Consider the following 21736-nt stretch of genomic DNA (forward strand, 5'->3'; position numbering starts at 1 on the left):
TGTGCGCCCGGGAAAAGGCGCCCTCTTTTGTTTTTTAATGGCCAACTTAATTAATTGGCAAATGACAGAAATCAGTTGCAATGTTTCCACAAGTTACACTTACGTATGTGTTTCACATTCTTATTGATTAAAATGTAAACACTAAGCACAGTTTCAATAAAAGTAAAAAATGTGTCTGATAAATTTGCTTCAATTCAAATATTATGACGATGTAGTTTTCCTCTACCCTTGTTGAATGATGTTGTCATAGATATCCACTTAACTGAAAATTGCTCTGGGTGAATTTCACAAAGAGTTAATTGAACTTAAGAAGTGTGAATCAATCTTAATTGCTAACCAAAGAGTGGTGCCACAATACAAATCACTAATGGTAATACTGATCATCTTAAGATGGGCCATAAATAAATACTTATCGAGCCTGCTGCTCTGAGGCCTGCAAGACAGAAATAGCAAGCGAGATTACAAAAAGAATTCTGTACAAACGAGCTGAACTTTTTCTTAAAAATTATTGGAGGAAAAGAACTTACTCTTCCAAAAGGCAGCAGGTTGCGTAACACATTTCCTAGGAATTTAAACATTACTCAGGACTTTATCAGGTATTGTATTCTTCTGATTTCAGATTTTTTTTTTTTGCCCTCTGTAAAATAAGCAAAACCCTGAAAATTCAAAGCCGTACCATACATAGGTCAGCCCCGAAAATCATATGCTTTTTCCTACTTTGTTCCCCCAAAGGTCATATATTATGCTAGCAGATTAAAGATTTAAGTTAGATACACTAAAAAAAATAGAAGACCTACAAGACTCCAGTGAAAATCAGTCTTTAATTTTACAATCCGTTACACTTCATCAGTAACCTTTGATGTTTAAGTACCAGTACTCATTCAACCTTAAAACTCTTTACCCATTACACCATCATCAACCAACTTCAACCTTCATTTGAATACTGCTGTCTCTGCTGACATCAGGTACTCTATTTATTTTGGGTTATTGTATTTCTGTATTTTGTTCTTCCATTGTTAAATGTTCTGTCTGTCAAATAGGGAAAAACTCAAAAGCATCAAGCCTCAATCTTTCTTTCCCACAATATTACGACAGGATCAGATAATTTTGCACATATAAGATGTATAATTAAAGGCAGTGGACACTATTGGTAATTGTTAAGGACTAGCCTTCACAGTTGGTGTATCTCAACATATGCATAAAATAACTAACCTGTGAAAATTTGAGCTCAATCGGTCATCAAAGTTGCGAGATAATAATGAAAGAAGAAAACACCCTTGTCACACGAAGTTGTGTGTGTTTAGATGCTTGATTTCGAGACCTCAAGTTCTAAATCTGAGGTCTCGAAATCAAATTCGTGGAAAATTACTTCTTTCTCGAAAACTATGGCACTCACAATGTTTTATACCATCTACCTCTCCCCATTACTTGTCACCAAGAAAGGTTTTATGCTAATAAATATTTTGAGTAATCACCAATAGTGTCTACTGCCTTTAATTCAGAACAATTATAATGTAGCCTACGTACCTTAAGGCCTGATACTTCACAGAGGCAATGGAGGTGATTGCCCACATGCCTCTGGTTATTGCCTTGGTGCCCTTTAAATACTCCAGTAGAAATTTACAATTTCCTCATAGGGTGCCCTTTAACAAGGAGAAAATGCCTTGATGCCCTTGCCATTTCAAAAACGAAGCATACAGGGCTGTCAGTGTGAAATTAGTGTAAGTGTCAACACTATGTTCAAGGCAAGTTATTCGGGTTTTTTTAGGTTTTTTTTACATCTTCACTTTTTTATTACAGATTTAAAGCCATTGGACCCTTTCGGTACAGAAAAAAAAAAAAGTTCACAGATTTACAAATAATTTACAGGGTTTACAGAAGGTAATGGTGAAAGACTTCTCTTGAAATATTAGTCCATGAAATGCTTTACTTTTTGAGAAAACGGTAAAACAATATAAGTTCTCGTTAACGAGAATTACGGATTTGTTATAAACACATGTCATGACACGGCGAAACGCGCGAAAACAGGAGTGGGTTTTCCCGTTATTTTCTCCCGACTCTGATGTCCGATTGAGCCTAAATTTCCACAGGATTGTTATTTTATACATAAGTTGTGATACACGAAGTGTGGGACTTGGACAATACTGTTTACCGAAAGTGTATAATGGCTTTAATAGCTACATTTGAAATTTATTTGACAATTCTTTCCCTTACACATTGATTATTAACTATTTAGCATCAAAAGCATTTTATGCAAAATGCATGTTCATTTAAAGAGAAATCAAGGCACTTTAATTAAAGACAATTAGGTCTCACCAGTAATTCAAAATGTTTCCATAGGAATACAAAAATACAATTTTGTTTTTTATAACAAAGATAAGCATTTCACCACTCATTTACCATTGTGACAACTTGTTGTAAACAAAATAATAAAGTTTGCTGCAAGTTCTACAAAAATCTACCACAACAAAAAGGAAATTGGTCTGTCCATAATGGCAAGTTCCAAGACAAAGGCAACAGACATTTCTTAAGGTTATTGCAAATAAATTTTATGTCAAATAACCAAGGTGTGGCTGTAAAGTTGTCAAAAAAAACCCGCAACTTAGTCACTATGACCTAGGCCCAGATTCATGAAGCTGTGAAGCAGAAAATACTGATTAGCAAATTTCTTTGCTCAGCAAAAAAGGGTGGGACACCAGTCCCAATAATGTAACCATTAAGGAATTTTGGCTGGTAACCAGTTTCTGCAAATGTTTGCGCGTATATTATGACAGAAAAACGTGGATAAGCAAATATGTAGTTCATAAACCACTGGATTTGCATTGTTGCATAACTATTCTACTTACAAAAACCATTGACAAGCTAGCACGCCTTTGCTTTGTTCAATAGTAGTGTTTACAAAAACAGAACTTATGCTAATGGCAGCTCTGTATACACATCTGCAAACAGGCTTTACGAAATTGGGCCCAGATGTACTATGTTTTAAGAGACATGATATAATAGCAACTCCCCAACCTATCACCCTTATTACACTAGATGTGAAGTTGTGAACAATGCCAATAATTCATTTTACTTGAATACCTTTGGCAGAAAATAAAATATATTATTAGTAATAACTAATACAAATGTTAATACCAGGCACTGATTCAGTGCTTTTAACTCTATGAAAAGAAGCTTAATCATTATATGAGTACGAAAAATAAAATTCTCACATAAATGTATGTGTAAACCACTAATGCTTTCAGTTTCTTGGGTTTGTAACAAATGTGTCTACTTTAACAAAATTTAATTTATCTACATCATTCAAAATGAAAAGTGACTACAGATCCTTACAAAATAACAATTATACACATTTCAACATAGCAATCAAGGTAGGGTCATAGACTGTGTTTTGGGTCAACAGAATGCAGATTTATAGAACAAATAAGCAAAAATGATAGAATAACAGTGACCTGTTGAAGTTTCAGTTGAATACAGAATCTACTTGTTGATTGTTGACAAAACGGCAAAAAATGTCTCGGTATTTTCATAAAGAGTGTTGAATCTATTCACGTTTAACCAGGAGAAAGCAGGTTCCAATCGAACCTCTTGCTGCAGCATTCACAAACGGAAAAATACAAAATACCTGAATATTTGACCATCTTTTTCGATTTAAAAAAATTCAAAATCCTTTTAAAAAGGATGTCAAAAATGTTGAGTTCTGACCAACAGGGCCACTTCAATCAAATATATTTAACAGGACGCTTACTACCATGACCCTACCTTTAAATTGCTTAAATCTTCCTATGGCAGCTTGAAAATATTTCAAAAATAATAACCCAACCAAAAAACAAAACACCGACTCCCAAAACTGCCCCATACATTTAATTTTCAAGGCACAGAGACCAATGGTCAAACTCTACATAAACCACCACCATTGTGAGACTCAAAAGAGGCCTGCCGTCGGTTTCACCAAACTTCTCCTAACTTAGGATTAATGCTAGGACTTAGGACCGGTAAAGTCCCATATCCGAAGACACTAGGATGCATTGAACCCATCCTAAGTTCAGACAGGTTACTCGTCCTAATTTGAGACAGGATTAATTCTAGCGTTTCGTGAAATCGGCTTCTTCCTGAATCTCACATTATACCATGACCCCCTACTCACAAAATATACAAATAGATTATCAGATTTTATACAAATCTCCCACACAAATTATTTATGAAAATAAAATAATAATAATAGTAAATAAAAGAAAAAAAAGACCATAAAATATAATATAATGAATAATTAAAAATCAATCAATCAATAAATAAAAAAGTGTCAAAGACTCCTTATTTCACTTCATCTTTTCTTCCATTGTTTTGATTTGATAAACAAAACGGTTTTTCTTGTAGTAAATTATTCTATATTGGTTTGTGTTCTCCATGGGAGTCATGGAGAACTAAGTTGACTTATGATTGAGTTTTTTTTATCATTTTGTGTACTTCCTTTTGAGAATAAGAGGGGATTTGTAGCAACTCTTCACATTTGGTAGCTTTTCCTGAAGCCCCAAATAATGCAAGCACATAGGCGTATGACCCATGGGGGCAGTGGAGGGCAATCACCCTCCAAATTTCAGGTAAAACAGTGGCGAAAATTTTGGCACAGCGTTCTAAAAAAATGGACAGAGAAAGCAAAATACACTTTCACCCAGTATGAGAAGTTGATACTAGTGTTTTTATCTGTGTAAGATTTTGGGCAAATCAATCTTCAAGAGTTGTACCTACATCACAAACTGTTTTCAAGTTTTCAAACTGGCTCCAAGGTTATTTTTTGTGTGTGATTCACTCATTTTCAAATAGTAGAGTCCTTTTGAGAAAGGGAAACAAATAACAAGTCTCTAATCTCGCATTAAAATGATGTAAAACTGCCACTGTGTTTATACCATTCAAGTGCAATTTTTGTCAAAATCCAAACACATTCGATGTCATCGATCCAATTTATGGCCTGTAGATTTTTGTACAGACAACTTTCATTTCATTCTTGAATTTTGATTTTGATTCAATCAGCATTGTATTTGACCTTATAGGTTGTGCAGAAATTCTCCTCTGGAATGACCATATATTATTGATGTCAGATGACCTTATGTTTGAAATTATTTTGTTCTAAAAAAGTATAAAATAAAAATAGAGGACATTTTACAGCATTTTAAACCAAGTTCCATGGCAAGCATACTGAGTCCATCAAACTCTGCTGCTGGGTTTTAGATAGATACGGATGAAGACAATGTTTCTTCTTGACCTGGTTCTACTGATCATCTTCATTATCATCGTCTGCAAACTCCTCCATGTTGGACGGGATGAGTTTCTCCAAGATGGTCTTGAAGACCCCGAGGCAGCCTAGCAATCCTGAGGTGTGATTGGTGTGTAGCCACACCTTGCGGTACATATCCATGATACTAAGAAGCCTGAAAGAAGGAAGGAGAATGATGTTCATGGTTGTGGCACTCACAGACACAGCTTTCAGAAAGGATGTGTGCTTTACTACCTTGTTAATATGCCATGTGAATTGTTTGTAATTCCACCAGCATAATGATCAACCCTAATCCGAATCCAAATGCATGTTTTACTTGACTATGTTAAACTATAGAGGAAGGGAGTCAACTTGTAACCACAAGAAATTATGGGAAGTTTGTAAAAATCGGGTTGCCTAATATGCCTGATACACTGTTTAACACACAGGAGCAAAGACTCCCAAAATGGTGCAACCATGATTATTGTGATGATGGCGTTCGGCCGAGTTGGGTGAAAATGTTGCTGGATTTTGTCAGCATGAGGAAGGAACATTGGGCCTTTTCCAAATATCGGCTTGGGCTGTGTCTCCGGTTTGGTTTTGGACATCAATTTTGGAGCATTGTGCATTTTACATGGTGTTTTCAACATCAAACGGAGCCTGGAGCCGGAGCCGAGGTTTGGGGTTTAATACTCACTTGTTTGCGCAGTCCGTCTTAGCTGTAGCATTGGCATTGGCCATCCCTACGTTGATAATTCCAGACCCTGCTGATGCAGCGGCAGGCTTCTTGCCTGCTTGTACTAACACATGTGTCACCCTAAGTGTGAAGAAATACATAAGCAGGTCAATATAGAAAGGGATACAAGTGTCAGTCTACACCAAGTAAGAACTGATCAGAAATCATTGGTAAAAAAGGGGGAAAAAACCTTTAAATAGGAGATATATTATGTCAAACATAAAATAGTTGACCCTCCTGTTATCAGTGTTTTTGAGACTACCATACCATATGGTTGTACAATTGTGCCAAATTCTAGATTATGCCCAGTTCTAAATCATAAGACAAGAGGATTGATAATCTGCTTCCGGTGTGACAGATAAGATAAGATTAGATTTGGTTTAGTGCTATTTATTATATACAAGTATACAATAAAATTGTGTTGGCTCTTGTGCTCAAAAAAATATAAAAATATGATAAATAGTATACTTAGAAATACATAATATTAAGACATGAAAGTAAATTAGTATCAAATCTAAAACAGCAACTTGTGAATCAGGGTAGCTGACTCTGGTATATCTGTAGTTACGTTTAGTTTAGTTTATTACCTTTATTGCACATACACCAAAATACATTGTGGTGTAAAAGGGAAACCCTGAACAGGCATGCAGACCCCAAACTGGGGATCCTTGACCACACATTAGAATAAAAACAGAGACAACAACAAAATGCAAAAACAACTCTAGAAACATGGAACTATATCTGTAGTAAAAAAGGTGACACTCTTAGAATATACAATAAATATTTAAAATGATTTTGGGGGTTGAACAAAGAATTGACTAGAGTAGGATTCGAACCAACGTGTCGGCGCTCTACCAACTGAGCTATCTAGCCCTAAATTGGCGGTGTCCCTATTTTGTCAATATCTTTGTTCAGGGGTGCCAGTCAGAAGCCATATAACAGTTAACTGCCATGTAGCTAAGGATCACACCCATATTACGATACAACCTGGGAAGCGGCAGCCAGGAGATCACCTTAAGGGGATGTGACTTTTTGTTTCAAATACAATATATTTTTGTAAATTTTGTGTACCCACCTGGTAGCCCACAGCATGATGTCTGACGTCATCTGAAGCTCTACCAGAGAAAACTCCTGCACGGGGGTCTTCTTGGCCGTCGAAAGGGACAACTGAACTTTGCGGATGCCTTTCATGGTTTTCTAAGATACAAGAGAGAATCATTTTGTCAATGGAGAGCTAAATAAGTACACCAGGATTTGCCATTCAAGACAAATGCCAGAGCCTTGTCGTTATTAAAAACTTCATAGCTGACAAGCCATCCCGAAGTCATCTAGAAACTATCTGTGGAATACCTGGAGGCAATAAGCCACTTATAAGTTAAGAGATTTGTTAACATCTCCTGCGGGAATTCCTAGATGAAATTTTTGGGTGAGGCAAAAAATATTTTAGCATGTACAACGTTATTACCAGTTTTGGTATTGAAATAGCAGTACTAGTAAATATGTTGTACATGCTGAAATAATGTTTGTCTCCTGAGACAACAATGATTTTTGTGACATTGTTTTACTCATTTCTCAAAAACTACAGCACCTCAGCAAGTAATGTTTTAAGGGAAGTTTAAAGAAAAAACCTGTGGATGTTGTGTTTGGTGTCGTATTAAATTTACCCAAGTTAGATAATTACCTGCAAGACTTCCGGTGTGACATGTTCCAAATCCACAGCATCCGGTTCCTTAATAAACTGACAGAGGAACGTGCCGACTGGGTTAGGGATTTTAGACAACTGCCCCTCCGCCATGTTCCATGCTGATCGAGTCAGGAAGGTCTCTACCCTACCCAGCTCCACGACTGCGTGACCGAGGGCACTCGTACTCTCCAGGAAGAAGTGATAGTTCAGGAGCTCGGCTAGTCTGTCGGTGACAAAGTCCTGTGTAGACAAGTGGGGGGAATTACTAGTGTGAGGTCATGGTACACAAACAAACAAAAAGGCCCTACCATTCTTCAACAATTGCCATTCATAAATAGCCCAGGGGTGGATTTCACAAAGGTAGTCCTAACTTAGGACTAGTCCTAGGCAATGCTAACAGATAGGACCAGTCCTAAGTTAGGATGAGTTACTGGTCCTTACTTAGGACCGGTCCTATCTCTTAGCATTGCCTAGGACTAGTCCTAAGTTAGGACTACCTTTGTGAAATCCACCCCTGGGGTTGATTTCACAAAGAGTTAGGTCCTAGGAGATATACAAATTGCATGGATAGCCCTAAGTTAGGAGGAGTAACTGGTCCTAACTTGAGATAAGACTAGTCCTAACTCTTTGTGAAACCCACCCCAGTTATGTTAGGCAGTCCTACTGGGCCCAATTTCATGGTTCTTCTTAACGCCGAATTCTGTGCTTAAGATCACCATTCTCCACTTGCAAGGCAGGCATCAAATTTCTGCGCTAGCTGTGTAAGCGTAGATACCCTAGTAATGTGGAGTACGCAAGCCCACAAGCCAAAATTCCCGCTAACCAGTGAGTACAGAATTCCCTTCTTCCGCAAGCGCCGATTTTTTGCTTATGGTAATTAGGAGAGCCATGAAATTGGGCCCTGGTTGGAAGGTGGCCACTTGTCCATTTAAGACTGGTTTGAAACAATATTGACATAGTAAGAACACTGCCAATACAGGGCTAGACAGCTCAGTTGGTAGAGCGGCAGCACATTAATCTGGAGGTTGCAGGTTCAAGTCCTGCTCTCATCCATATTTCTTTCGTTATTCAACCCAAAATTACGGGGAGAAATATCACAGGTTTGTTGTATGGTGTGTTAATTGAACACTTGAGGATGGACTCCTCTAAAAACCAATGCTCTTGAATCTCTTTGATGGCAACCTGCCGTCGGTTTCACAAAACTCTTCCTAACTCTTCAAGTTAAGTTTGGTAACCAAAGCCATTGAAATAATTCTAGCGTTTTTTTAAATCGGCTGCTGGCTCCTACTCCTTATTCTAGTAAGAATGCAATGCACAATCACAAATAATTATTTAAAATCTCACCATTTCCACATTCTTGTTCCAAGCGAGTCCACCAGCCACGGCAAAGCCAGGGAAGCTGACCGTGGGTTGATTGATGAACATAGACCCTGACCAATCTGTGACCATCAAGCCAATAGCATTTGAGGACTGGCCCGCTGCAGTAACAGCGTTGTAAACATTGCGGATCATTGCTTCAGGACAACCGGAGATTCTGGTAATGGATTAGAAATACAATTTGTTGAATTACAAACTTTGCATGGTGGAGACACAATCTAGTAAGGTTTGCAGTTACACAATGTACAATGAGTAGGATTTGAAAAATTTCATTGTGGGAATACAATCCTTGCTTTCCCTGCTAAAAGTGTTATAAATTTTTGTTCATGTTCTTTTTAGTTTGAGTGTCACAAAACAATAATTTTTTTATGAAATAACTCACGTGTTCCATGCTGCAGTTCCTGGACACACTGTGAAAGCCATTCTGAAAAGTGAAAATAGAAAAAAGTTATAATCAAGTTTCATTTAATATTACAGGTACACCATACACAAAAAATAAATATTCAAAATGACCATCATAACTTTCAGAAATCTGTCGAAATAACTACTTAAAATTTAAATATAAACTTTGGGTCCAAATCGACAACAAATTCAAACCTGGCGTCTTAATAATTCAGTGTCTTGAATATATTTTTCTTATGGAAGGAAAATTTACCCTGACTCGGTGAGGTCTTTGCAGGCGGCATTGAAGTCATAGTCAACCTAAAAGGAGAGAACACAAACAATTTCAAATCACTTTATTGGTATTAATATTATTGATAATTAAGTAGCTTTTGTTTGGTGCACAGTACTCAAAGTTACACTACACTGCAGGCCCGAGGTCAGTGATTTTAAAGGCACTGGAAACTTTTGGTAATTACTCAAAATACTTGTTAGCATAAAAAATTTACTTGGTAATGAGCAATTGGGAGCTGTAACAATAGTATAAAACATTGTGAGAAACGGCTCCCTCTGAAGTAACGTATACCGGTATATATATATGAGAAAGAGGTAATTTCTCACTCAAATATCAGAAACTTTAAGCCTGAAACCTTTTATTAGCCACCTGAAAGCACATTAACTTGTGCAATAAGGGTGTTTTTTCTTGCAACTTCGATGACCAATTGAGTAAAAATGTTCACAGATATATTATTTCATGCATATGTTGGGATACACGAAGTGAGCATACTGGTCGCTGATTACCAAAGGTGTCCAGTGCCTTTAAAGCTATTGGACCCTTTTGGTAAACAGTTTTGTCCAAGGCCCACACTTCGTGTATCACAACTTTTATATAAATTAACAAACCTGTGAAAATTTAGGCTCAATCGGTCATCGGAGTCGGGAGAAAATAACGGGAAAACCCACCCTTGTTTCCGCGCGTTTAACCGTGTCATGACATGTGTTCAAAATAAATTTGTAATTCTCGCTATCGAGAATTGATATTGTTTTAATGTTTTCTCAAAAAGTAAAGCATTTCATGGAATAATATTTCAAGGGATGTCTTTCACCACTACCTTCTGTAAACTCTGTAAGTTATTTGTAAATCCGTGACCCTTTTTTTTCTGTACCGAAAGGGTCCAATGGCTTTAAATGAACGTAAAAATTAGCTCTGAAACAATTCACACAACTGAAATCTAATATCAATATCTGAACTGCTGTAAATGTGTGTGGTTCATCGCAAAGAAGTTCAAGTCTACAAATCTTCTACCTCAGTACCACACTAATTGTTTAATCTACCTGAAGTCATGCTAACCAGTCCACTGACCGTTCAATGAACGGCCTTGAGTTCAAGACTCTAGACTGATCCATCAGAACTTCAGGATCCACCAAAAAACTGCTAGAGTTTTTATTAATGATATAAACCACTTTGCTATTAAACATGACACTTCCAGAACTAAAAACCTGAGCCATTGCACTGTGGTTATCAACGTGCACCAGGGAATCCCTACATGCCTTTACACTAGGGTCATACACTCAAATTGTGGGCAAATAAAAGACAACAAACTAAATTAAATATACATTTTAAATGTTTTAGATTACAGAGCAGAATTGGAAAAAGGTCAAGGGTCTTGTTTCAATTCACCATGCTTCAAACTTAGACTTTAGATCTAGAATGTGCCCAACCCCTGGGTATTAGCAGAGTTCTTGTTTTTAGCGCCAGGAGTGTCATCATTGACAAAAATGGCATACTGGAAATGAACGACATTATTACCTTGGTCCCATAATGCATAGCCATGCTTCCAGTGGGTAGTTGTGTAACAGGACCAGTACTGCAGTCAAGGAGATTGGCACAGAAGCGAACTTGATGATAGTCTTTAATCCCCATCAGATGAAGTCGATCAGGGATGTCTAGCTCGGCAAGGTAGGGCGAAGTCTCTGTCGAGGACGCCAGTAGCTTCTTGACTAACTTCGAACCAAGGCTCACCCATCTAGACATGATAAAATAAGGTTACTTCATTGTCTATCTTTGCAAGTTATTCGATTAATAAAGCTGGTTCCTAGAAGTACAAACCGTTGCACTATCTTGCAGGAATTGAGTTAGTCACTAGCTGGTCGTAAAAACACTAGCCCAAACAACTGGGCCCAATTTCGTGGCTCTGCTTAGCGCCAAATTTGGCACTTACGATCACCATTCTCCACTTCCGTGCAAACACCAAATGCGCTAACTGTGCAACGCGCTAACTGTGCAAGCGTAAAATGCCTAGTAGCTAGGAGTAAGCACGCACACAAGCCAAGATTCCCTGCTTACCCGTGAAGTACGCTGGATGTAAGCGCGGAATTCCCTGCTTCCGTAATCGCAGAATCTTTGCTTACAGTAAGCAGAGCCATGAAATTGGGCCCTGTTGTCATACTTGTTCCAAGTCAGGGTGTCATTGTGACAACCACATTTTCTAGAAAGCTCAAAAAAATACGGACAAATAATAGCATGCAGAGGCACAAAATCAAGTTACCAGGCAAACAAAAATGACTTGTGATAAATAAGTATTGCTGTAGAAAAAAAGTAGTCAAAATCAAGTTATCAAGGGTGCATAAAATATGATTCCTACTGACTTGGTTGATCCGAATGAGGTCATGATCTGCTTGAAGACTGCCATCTGTTTAGGTGTCAGCTCCGATTCGGAGTCTATATCCAGGCTTGGAATGACCGCCATGTGTCGCCATTTACAATAGATCTCAAGATCCAGTAACTCACTGCCAGAAACAAAATAAATATCGTTAAATTTCCTCATAAATCGGCAGTAAAAATGAAAGTAGTGTGTGTAAAACCAATGGGCGACCATTGCTGTACATATTTCATTAAAATACTGACCTTTCTGAGAAGGGCATGACTCCTTCAACTTCTTCACCATCGGATGCTTTCATGTACAGATGAAGCTGCCAAAATAACAAATGCCAAAGGTTCAGAAAGGTTCAACAAAAGTGCAAACAAATACATTATCATGTAATGATGTCAGGCTATTTGGGCGAATCAGAAACATTTACTGGAATCTTTTTATGAATATTCATACATGAATATTCATATATTAAACAGAGAAGAATCACTCCATACCTCATTGAACTTCAGGAGGGTTAACACATTAACCACATGCATAAGGAAGTCCTGAAAAACAAACACACAAAAAACAATTGAGTTTTTGCATCACAACGCTTAACAAACAAGACCGTGTGTTTATTGTCAAAAATCTTTCTGTGTCCCACAGTCTAGCATAATGTAGGTATGGTCCTCAGGCCTGCACGGAGGCCACGACCTCTGTTGCCCTGGTCTTGGCCTTGGTGCCCCTTCAAATGCTCCCAGTAGAGTTTTTCAAATGAAAGTGCCCATTGCACTATGAAAATGGCCTTGCCCTCTCAAAGATGAAATTCCAGGACCGGGTACTTTTAAGAAATTGTTCAATCTGTACAGTTGATACTGCTGTCGTCCTCCTCAGAAACATTTAAGTCTGAAAAGCCTTCACACAAAATATTATGTTTTTTCTTTCTCAGATATGAGAATACCTTATCAAACAAAACTTTCAGAGCTATGGCTTAAGTCAGAATTAGCGGCTATGGCTTGCTGGGCAAATGAACAAGTGTTGAAGCTTAGGAGGCCCATAGCAACACTCTTAGCAGCAGCCACAGCGGTAGCCACTGCGGCTGTAAATACTCTTCCCAAGAAGACACTGTGTGCCAGCCCCTCAAAATCTGCGATACAAACAAAAAGGACTCATTTTTAAGAGACACTTACTAATTTAGGCACTCTTCCACATGAGATATCCAATGACACACCACGGTACTGCATATCAGGACTGTCAGAAATCTATAAAGGAATTAATGAAGGATGTAACTTAAGGACATAATCAGGTGTCAAAGTTGGAGGGGGAATATCCAGAAGACAGCAGGGGCCAATTTCATAGAGCTGCTTAAGCAAAAAAATTGCTTAAGCATGAAAATAGCTTGCTTATTTCACTTATTTTACACATGTTAATGGCCAAATGTCATGCCATATGCATTGCTTGTGACTGGTGTTTAGCTGTTGTTTACTTAGCATAACAATTGAGTGGAGTCTTGGCCGGTAATCTGGTTTTACTAAGCAAGGATTTTTTTGCTTAAACAAGTATTTTTGCTTAAGCAGCTCTATGAAATTGGGCCCAGGGCTTAAAGCTCAACAGACGAGAAGTTTTACTGGACTGACCAGTATTTATTGTACAACACAATCTAGTCTGATTCTGGAATCAAAATGAGTTGAACAAGCTCTAAGAGAAAATCTATGCCATTTGTCATAATGTGTGAGTGTACATTGACATTCTACAGAATTTCAAGAATCAAAATCAACATTTTTTCACACAAATATTACATAATGAGGTAACTTGTCATTATTCAATAGACCTTATGCATTGACGTCATCCAGCGGCCATCTTAGTGGAAAAACAATGATGAAACAATCGAATTGCACAGATTTGTACGCGCGGCGCACAGGATTGGCCAATGAACAACCTCCTTTTGACCTCTACGTGAGGGCGCCCTACTGAAATGACGTCATGTGCATAAGGTCTATTGTCTGTTGTTAGTTTCCGAACCCAATGCTACAATCACTGGCCCTGGGCCTGCGGTTCAGTGTTAGTTTCAAGCACTGTGTTATAATAAAACACAGCAGTTTAAAGTTTGAATTCAAGAACTCACCTGAACAGCAGGGATACCATCGTCACCAAACAGACGTATCAGCTGCATGAAGGTGCAGCTAGCATTCCACAGTCCAGAGAAACCAGCGCACTGGATCATCATCTAAAGGAATACAAACAAGGATAGACTAATGGTTAAAGGCACAGGACACCTTGTGTGAACAGGTGTTAGGTGTAAGAACTTTTGGCATGCATTGGCAGTTGCGATTGGTCATTGCAGTAAGGGGGTGGAGCTACATGGATCAGTCGTGTCTTGGCCAAGTGGTCTAGTTCACTGGACTCAAGTAGCAGTTGTCAGCAGCAGAAAGTGAGTTTGAATCCCCGTCATGACACTTTCGCCTTGAGCAGAACCTAACCATAATAACTTCGTAAAAAGGTAGTGTACTCTGCCAGGCTCATATTGGATGACACCCAACCCTAAATCCTTACAGACTGTAATGGGGGTAACCCTGTTTCAGCCCATGATGAAGAGGTGGAAGTGTGTCCCTGGTAGAAGTTGACGGCCCAATGCTCACCTTGACGTGGCCGTCCAGCCATGTGAGTTGGGAGATATCTCTTAAATCTTTGATTTCTAAAAGTCTATTGTTCATTAACCAGTTACATACCTTTTTATCAGAAACATTTATTCTGTAGCCGTCTTTTCCCTGGAATAGATGTGGTACAAACTGACAGATGATATAAGGGTCTGGATACTCGTTCCTTGAAGCACATTCTAAGACACACTTAAAACCAAGTTCCCCAAGCAGAGGTCCATGTATGCTCCAGATATCAACCATCTGTTGAAGGCAATCTGATAAGGTAGACAGGGTAACATATAATTGTACAAATGAACATTGTATTTTGATGTAACAAATTCGCGATAAATAATTTGCAACTTGAACAACATACAAACACATACAACAGAGCATTTATAAAGCGCCTTTTCGACAAGATCATAGTGCTATAAAGTGAGCAAACCATTGGAACCATACTACAACATTATATTTGATACAGATAACTTTTAAGAGATTTCTTGAACATTGGCAAAGAGTTACAATTTCTAATGGATTCTGGAAAGTTGTTCCACATTTGGGGAGCAACATAGGTGAATAGTCCGGTTGTGAGCAGATGAGAGTGTTCTGATGGTCGAGTGGTCAGTTAGGTTTGTGGTGTCGAAAGCTGATCGCAAGCTTGAATGTGTTCAACTCCTGCAAAACATTCGCTTCTTGCATTTGCAGGAAGTATGAACTGAACTTTTCGCCCCTTCCATAATGCTCTTTCAAGAAGGACTTCACATGCTTTGACGAAATCTACAAGACACCCATTGTTGTTTCTTGCAAGCTGAATAAATGACTTTTACCTTCAGACCCTGTAGTCCCAGCTATAACTCTTATGAGGAAATGTGGTTTAAATTTCAGTGGCTCCCCTTCTTTCTTGATCATACTCTTCGGTCTCGGCCAAAGAAGCTGAAACTTTTCATCTGTGACCGGAACGAGTCGAGCGGGTTCCGACTGTTTCAACAAATTTGCCAGCTGCTGCTCGGTGAAATGGTGAAATGGAGAAACAATTGCATGAATTATTGAATGTTGTTGAGAGAACAATTACAACAATTATTGAATGTAGTTGAGAGAGGCCACTTAGAATGAAATAAACTTCAAGTATCAACATCATAGAAACTTTAAAAAAAAGATCCAGGAAAATGATAAAAGTGTCAAGATCTGTTGTAGTCTGCTGTGAAGCAATTTTGGTTTGGGTTTTGTTTAATTTTGTGTTTGTTTGTTTGTTTGTGTGTTTGTTTGTTGGGGGCAAGTTGGCGACATTTTGCTGTATTTGTCATTCGGTATTGACTACAGAAACCGTGTATGGTAAACAGATGCTGCATTCTCCTGCTGGTAATTTAAAGTCACTATCAATCCACAGCACATTTAAGCCTGGTTCATACTTCCTGCGACTGCGAATGCAGTACAAATTTTTCATTGCAAATTTTTCGCACATGTTGAACACAGCTCAACTCTTCCGAATTATTAGTTGTGAACTTGTGACGTTAAAATATAGAACTGCATCCACAGTCGCATTTGCGTTCTCAGGAATTATGAACCGAGCTTTAGGCAATCGTTGATGGTAGAATAGTGGGAGGGTAAAGATTTACAATTCCCGAAATCAAAGCAATTCAATCTATCAATCTGATGGGTTGAAACTGCTACACTAGACAGTTGCATGCAAAGAATCCATTAGGATAAACATAAACACTGAAGACAAAACTAAAGCACAAGGATCAAGTCAATAGCCCAGATATGTTTGTTAAATGCCCAGCAATACAGAAGGGTTTGTTCGGGGAATTTGCAACATACCACACTTCACCAAGATGGTAATTAAAAAGCTTCACCTTTTCCCATTACAAAACTTCTTTTTATATTATTTTGACACAAACATACTTGAATTACATTTAAAAACCTGGAAAATGAGGCTACTGACAAATAAACCATCAACCTACAAACCAAACTGTAACATGTGAAATCTGGGCCTACTGGCTCAAATTAATGTTAAAAGGCACTGGACACAATGGGTAATTGTCAAAGACCAGTATTCTCCCAACATATTATGTATAAAATAACAAACCTGTGACAATTTGATTTGAATTTGTAAGTGCAGAATTCCCTGCTTTTGTAAGTGCCGATTCTTTGCTCAATGATAAGCAGAGCCATGATATTAGGCCCTGATTATTCAGTGATTAGCCCTCCTACATTACAACCAGCACTTTTGTATACAGAACCGATTTAGCCCACAATTTACTCTACAAGCCTCTGTGGTCAGAGTTTTCCCCCTGGTTTTGTCAATTTCCAGAACCTATCACACACTTCCTAACGCTACACATCATCACTCCACAATGAAGTCCCTAGATTGCACTGCAAGTCTTAACCACCTCTACCAAGTAAGGGTTAGCTCGAAAAAGGGACAAATTGCTAAAATTAAAGGGGAGTGTTTACCGTATCTGCTGCACATTCCTTGATTGAGTCCTGAATGGGCAGGGGGGGATAGTAATAGGTCAGTAGTTATAAAAAAACAACTTATTACACGCCGGTATCCGTCAAGATTTGACACTCATAGCAGGGTTCAAAAAACAAAAATTAACCACAATAATGATGACAATAATGAAATAGTATAGATATATAACATGGTTTGAGAGTGGAAAGCTGGTTTGAGGGTGGAAAATTGAGCACCTGTTGTAAGTCATCGGGTGACGTTGGCGTTAATGGTGTGAGAGGGGTAACACCTGCTTCTTTAGTTCCATTACTCTTCTCTGTCAGAAATAAATAAAAGGGACAGATGTTGTTTATTATTAAATAACAATGGACCAAGGACTGTTTTACAGTGATGCAGAAAATTTAAGTTGATGCAGAATGGCTCAAATTTAAATGTCATGATTGTGCCAGTGCATATGTTAGCATATCAGCTTAATATTTGAGGCATTTGAGCCAATGTACAAAAAAGTTTAATTTACTTCATATTTTAATGTTTCAAGAATGAATACTACATGTACGTCACCACTTATCGTTTAAACAATTTATGGTGCTCCCGGTTGAGCAAGGAAGCCTGTAAATTGTCAATAATTTGGCAGATAAAAATATTACTCTCAAAGTCAAAATATAAGGGAGAAGTTTTTAGCTCATAGCCCAGTGGTCTTGGGTTTTTTTCCCCAGCGAATTGGCGCCCTCAAATTACAAACCACATCCAGAAAGTGAGAATTCTTACTTTTCACATCTCCATTGGGCAGCGATTCACCTTCTAACGCTATCTTCAATTTGGGTTTGCTCTCTGCTAATGACATCGGTGTCTTGGTTGCATATTTCCTGAAGATGATAAATGAAAATAAATTATTTTATTTCATATATAAAAAAAAACTAATACAGAATTCTTGTGACTCTGATGCAAAAGACATCAGGTTGGCTCAGTGGTTTTATTCCCTGCCTGCACCTCTGTGGACCCCGGTTCGAATCCCACCTCAGACCAGAACCTTGGGTGTGAATTGAGTGTTCAGTCTAAGCCTGGACGATATCAAAAGTTTTGACTGGCGATATAGCAGTGGGTAAATATCCCTGATACGATACAACTATGAAAATTTTCAGCCTCCTTTGGCAATACCTGAAGAGAGACCACCATGGCTAAATGGGAAGGATTATACAGCGTCTGTGAGTTGAGCCACAATATATATATATTGAAAGTCAAAATTACAATCGTTGTACTCTGGTTTCGCAGCATCAACCCTAACATATTTGGTCTTTCCTGTGTGGGGCGGTTCGCTGACTCGCAGTAACGCTATTTAGAAACCCTTTGCGGATTGTTTATAGCTTTTGGCATTATTTCACGTCTACAGATTCTCCCTTTATCACTATTTCTTGCTTACCCCTTCTTAGCCTTGACTGTTGTCTTAGCACCTTTTCTGACCAGCTCTGACACAATAGCAACATCTCCCCTTGATACTGCATCATGTAAAGCAGTAGCGCCATCCACATTGGCAGAATTGATGTCTGCTCCTTTTTCTGATACAGGGACAGAATGAAATAATATGCGGGGCTCGAAATTAACACCGGACCACAAGCATGACAGGCCAAAGGCCAGTCATCTTAAGGTCTGGGCCAGTAAACTTAGGATCGTGCAAGACCAGCAGTCTTGTGCTATCGAAAAATTACACTTTTAATTTGAAACACAAGCATCTTCCAATTCCAGTAAGTATTGAAGTATTTCCCATAGGATTAATGAGATAAATCTTGTCTTTGTGCTTGTTCCAAAAATATCTCAAATGTGAAACTGTGTAGATAGTGTTCCTCTCATTTTGGGTCCGGTCTTGCAACAAATTTTTCTCATCCAATGAAAGTTTTGCGTTAGAAGCCCTGCAATCTTGGGGATTTCCCCCCTCCCCCCCCCCCCCCCAAAGTTGGAGCCCGGCTGATGAGCAGCTTTGTACACCCGGCCTTCTCTAAAAAAAACACTAAAAAAAACACAAACATTTTGACCCAAGACTGACCTTCATCAGGGCCATATACACCGACTCTCGGCCCAATACACTGACTGACTCACTATCTCAACAGGGTACCAGTTACAAAAGGGTATATAAGACATAGTATTTTGGTTGGTAATCTTAATCGTGAGCGTAGTTAATGTGTGCTTAGCTACATTTTGTGCTTAACTCTCTGATATTGGATCCGGGTCTAGTTTTTTATTAACCTAATCTTACCACATAGTAGTTTAACTGTGTCTAAGTTCCCATAGGAGGCAGCCCAGTGTAGCGGTGTATTACCAGTCTCTTCATCATCAACATCGTTTATATCGATTCCTGCTTTCAGTAAATTAGCTGCTAAAACCAAGCTGCAAAAAGAATAGTAGTAGTAATAATTAATAGTACAATTTTATAGAGTTTGAAAGGAAAACTCCAAGAAATACCCTATGTGCTCTACAAACTTTTGAACCATGAAGAACTATGTCAACAAATATAAAATTAAATAGGATTAGAAACTTTGCATGGTGGAAATACGATATGGAAAGGTTTGCGGAAACACCATATGTAATATAACATATAAAATAAAAAATCAATAACAATAGTAACAAGATAACACTTAATTTTTCCTCTCAAACTTTGCATGTAAAATTGAAAGTACACCACTGCAAAGTATTTTCTATCTATTACTTTATAAACACAATAACATAAAATTGATAGTAGTACTGGAGTCTTTTGTAGCACACATATCCACCAATAAGGTCCCCAAAAGCAAGGCACTTGAGAACGAGAAACACTTTGTGGACAGGTTTTGAAGTTGACAGTTTATGAAAACCAAATAGGTTGCACCTTTTAAGAGTTAACAAGAAACTGTGGTGCAATGGCAGCCCCTGCCAGAAACACTGTGGCAAACCCCTTCATAACAGCAGTAGTTGTAACTGGGTTTTTTAAGTCACCCGACTCTACAGCTTTCCCATCAGAAGGGCAAAGAAAAAAATGGTTACGTGTCACCAAAATGCAATGTTTTCATTCCCATACTGCATTCCGATAATGCAAAGAGTAACAACACAAATCAATGTGTTAGGCCATGTCCGAAACGAAGACTTTGTCTATGACTAGATTGCGCACATCTACCTACTCTTCAATACAGGCAGACAAGCTGATCTAGCCGAAGCTGAAATCGTCGTTTCGAACACGGCCTTAGTGACCAGCTTGAAATAATCCATCAGAAAAGCAAAATTTATCATAGTTATAAGTGTGACTTCACCCATGTTGCCTCACTTAAAACCAAAGTTGTTGGATGTACAGACATCAATTTAATCCGTTTAGCCCTTTACTGTTTTTCTGCTGTACTTACTTTGACTGAGCCACAGCTTGCAGCAGAACATCGTGATAAACACGAGATACCTGATCCGAGCAAGATTTCTGGTATGCCGTGTTTTTGTTCTCATCCAGGACGGAGGGATCAGCTCCGGAGATAAGCAAGGCACGGACTACATCTGCATTACCAAGCTGTTGAGAACATCATGTCAGGATCAAGTGGTAATTATTATATGCTTTCTATAGATAGTTTCCAATGGACACCATATTGCATTTTGGGGTTTGCAGGCACGTCAAGCGCTTAAATAATAAACACAGCACGTTTGGCATGCCGTTCTCACAAAAAACATATGCCTGATGGCTGGAATACGTCATTTTGTAACATATCTACATAAAGACACTGGAAACCTTTTGTACCTTTCAAAGACAAGTGTTCTCCCTTTAGTGTATTCCAATATATGCATAAAATAACAAATCTGTGAACGTTTTTACAAAAGAATAAGAAAGGAACAAATTTTGCAAAAATTTGTGTGTCAGAGATGCCTAATAAAAGGCTTCAGGCCTTAGGTCTCTTTTTAATATTTTATTTTAATAACTTTCTATTTTAATATTTAAGTGAGGAAATACCTCTTTCTCAAAAACTATGTCACTTCTGATGAGCTGTTTCTCACAATGTTTTATACTATCAACAGCTCTCCATTGCTCATCGCCAAGTAAGTTTTTATGCTAGCAATTATCTTGAGTAATTACCAATAGTGTCCAGTGCCTTTAAATGTATGTAGACGTGTATTATATTGGCATTCAGTGTGTACAACACATGTCAAGTGCAACTCATTTGCTAGATTGCTGGATGAAATCCTTTCCTGCAACAGCTGGCCATTATACCACATGCATTGAAACCACACATCATTTTATTTGGAATAATTTGTCAACAGCTAATTCTGTTTTTTCGGACTCTGTTAAAGGCAAGGTACATGTTTGTTAATCACTCTTAAAGGATTTGGGTACTTTTTCAAAATGTCCATAGAATTACATTAAACTTACAGGGTTTGAAGATAATGATAGTGGAAAGCTTCCCTTCAAATATTACTTACTGAGGTGCTGTAGTTTTTGAGAAATTAGTAAAACAATGTCATGAAAATACGTTTGTAAATGCTTAAAATAATTTTCGTCTCAGGAGAATTTCATGACATTGTTTTACTCATTTCCCAAAAACTACAGCACCTCAGCACGTAATATTTTCAAGGAAGCT

At 38.2% G+C, this 21736-nt stretch overlaps 1 protein-coding gene across 3 annotated transcripts in view; it reads right to left on the bottom strand.

Moving 5' to 3' along the window:
• Positions 1–2160: 2160 nt before the first annotated feature.
• The window catches only part of LOC139950418 (uncharacterized), a 34548-nt gene continuing 14972 nt past the window's right edge, over positions 2161–21736 (bottom strand). For 2 of the 3 annotated variants that reach the window (XM_071949286.1, XM_071949124.1), the window contains 21 exons: positions 20522–20676; positions 19405–19535; positions 18574–18709; positions 17922–18019; positions 17390–17469; positions 17156–17185; positions 15529–15703; positions 14795–14979; positions 14191–14292; positions 13256–13327; positions 12581–12631; positions 12341–12405; positions 12082–12222; positions 11243–11459; positions 9707–9753; positions 9434–9475; positions 9019–9208; positions 7672–7914; positions 7066–7187; positions 5952–6071; positions 2161–5429 (listed from right to left, as the gene is read on the bottom strand). In XM_071949286.1, the coding sequence (XP_071805387.1) occupies positions 5270–5429; positions 5952–6071; positions 7066–7187; positions 7672–7914; positions 9019–9208; positions 9434–9475; positions 9707–9753; positions 11243–11459; positions 12082–12222; positions 12341–12405; positions 12581–12631; positions 13256–13327; positions 14191–14292; positions 14795–14979; positions 15529–15703; positions 17156–17185; positions 17390–17469; positions 17922–18019; positions 18574–18709; positions 19405–19535; positions 20522–20676 (2562 nt within the window). In that variant the 3' untranslated portion in view covers positions 2161–5269. The remainder of the gene's footprint in view (positions 5430–5951; positions 6072–7065; positions 7188–7671; positions 7915–9018; positions 9209–9433; positions 9476–9706; positions 9754–11242; positions 11460–12081; positions 12223–12340; positions 12406–12580; positions 12632–13255; positions 13328–14190; positions 14293–14794; positions 14980–15528; positions 15704–17155; positions 17186–17389; positions 17470–17921; positions 18020–18573; positions 18710–19404; positions 19536–20521; positions 20677–21736) is intronic. The other variant, XM_071949205.1, reaches the window with a different exon arrangement.

Source organism: Asterias amurensis, chromosome 1, assembly GCF_032118995.1.
Source record: "Asterias amurensis chromosome 1, ASM3211899v1".
NCBI classification, from domain to species: domain Eukaryota; kingdom Metazoa; phylum Echinodermata; class Asteroidea; order Forcipulatida; family Asteriidae; genus Asterias; species Asterias amurensis.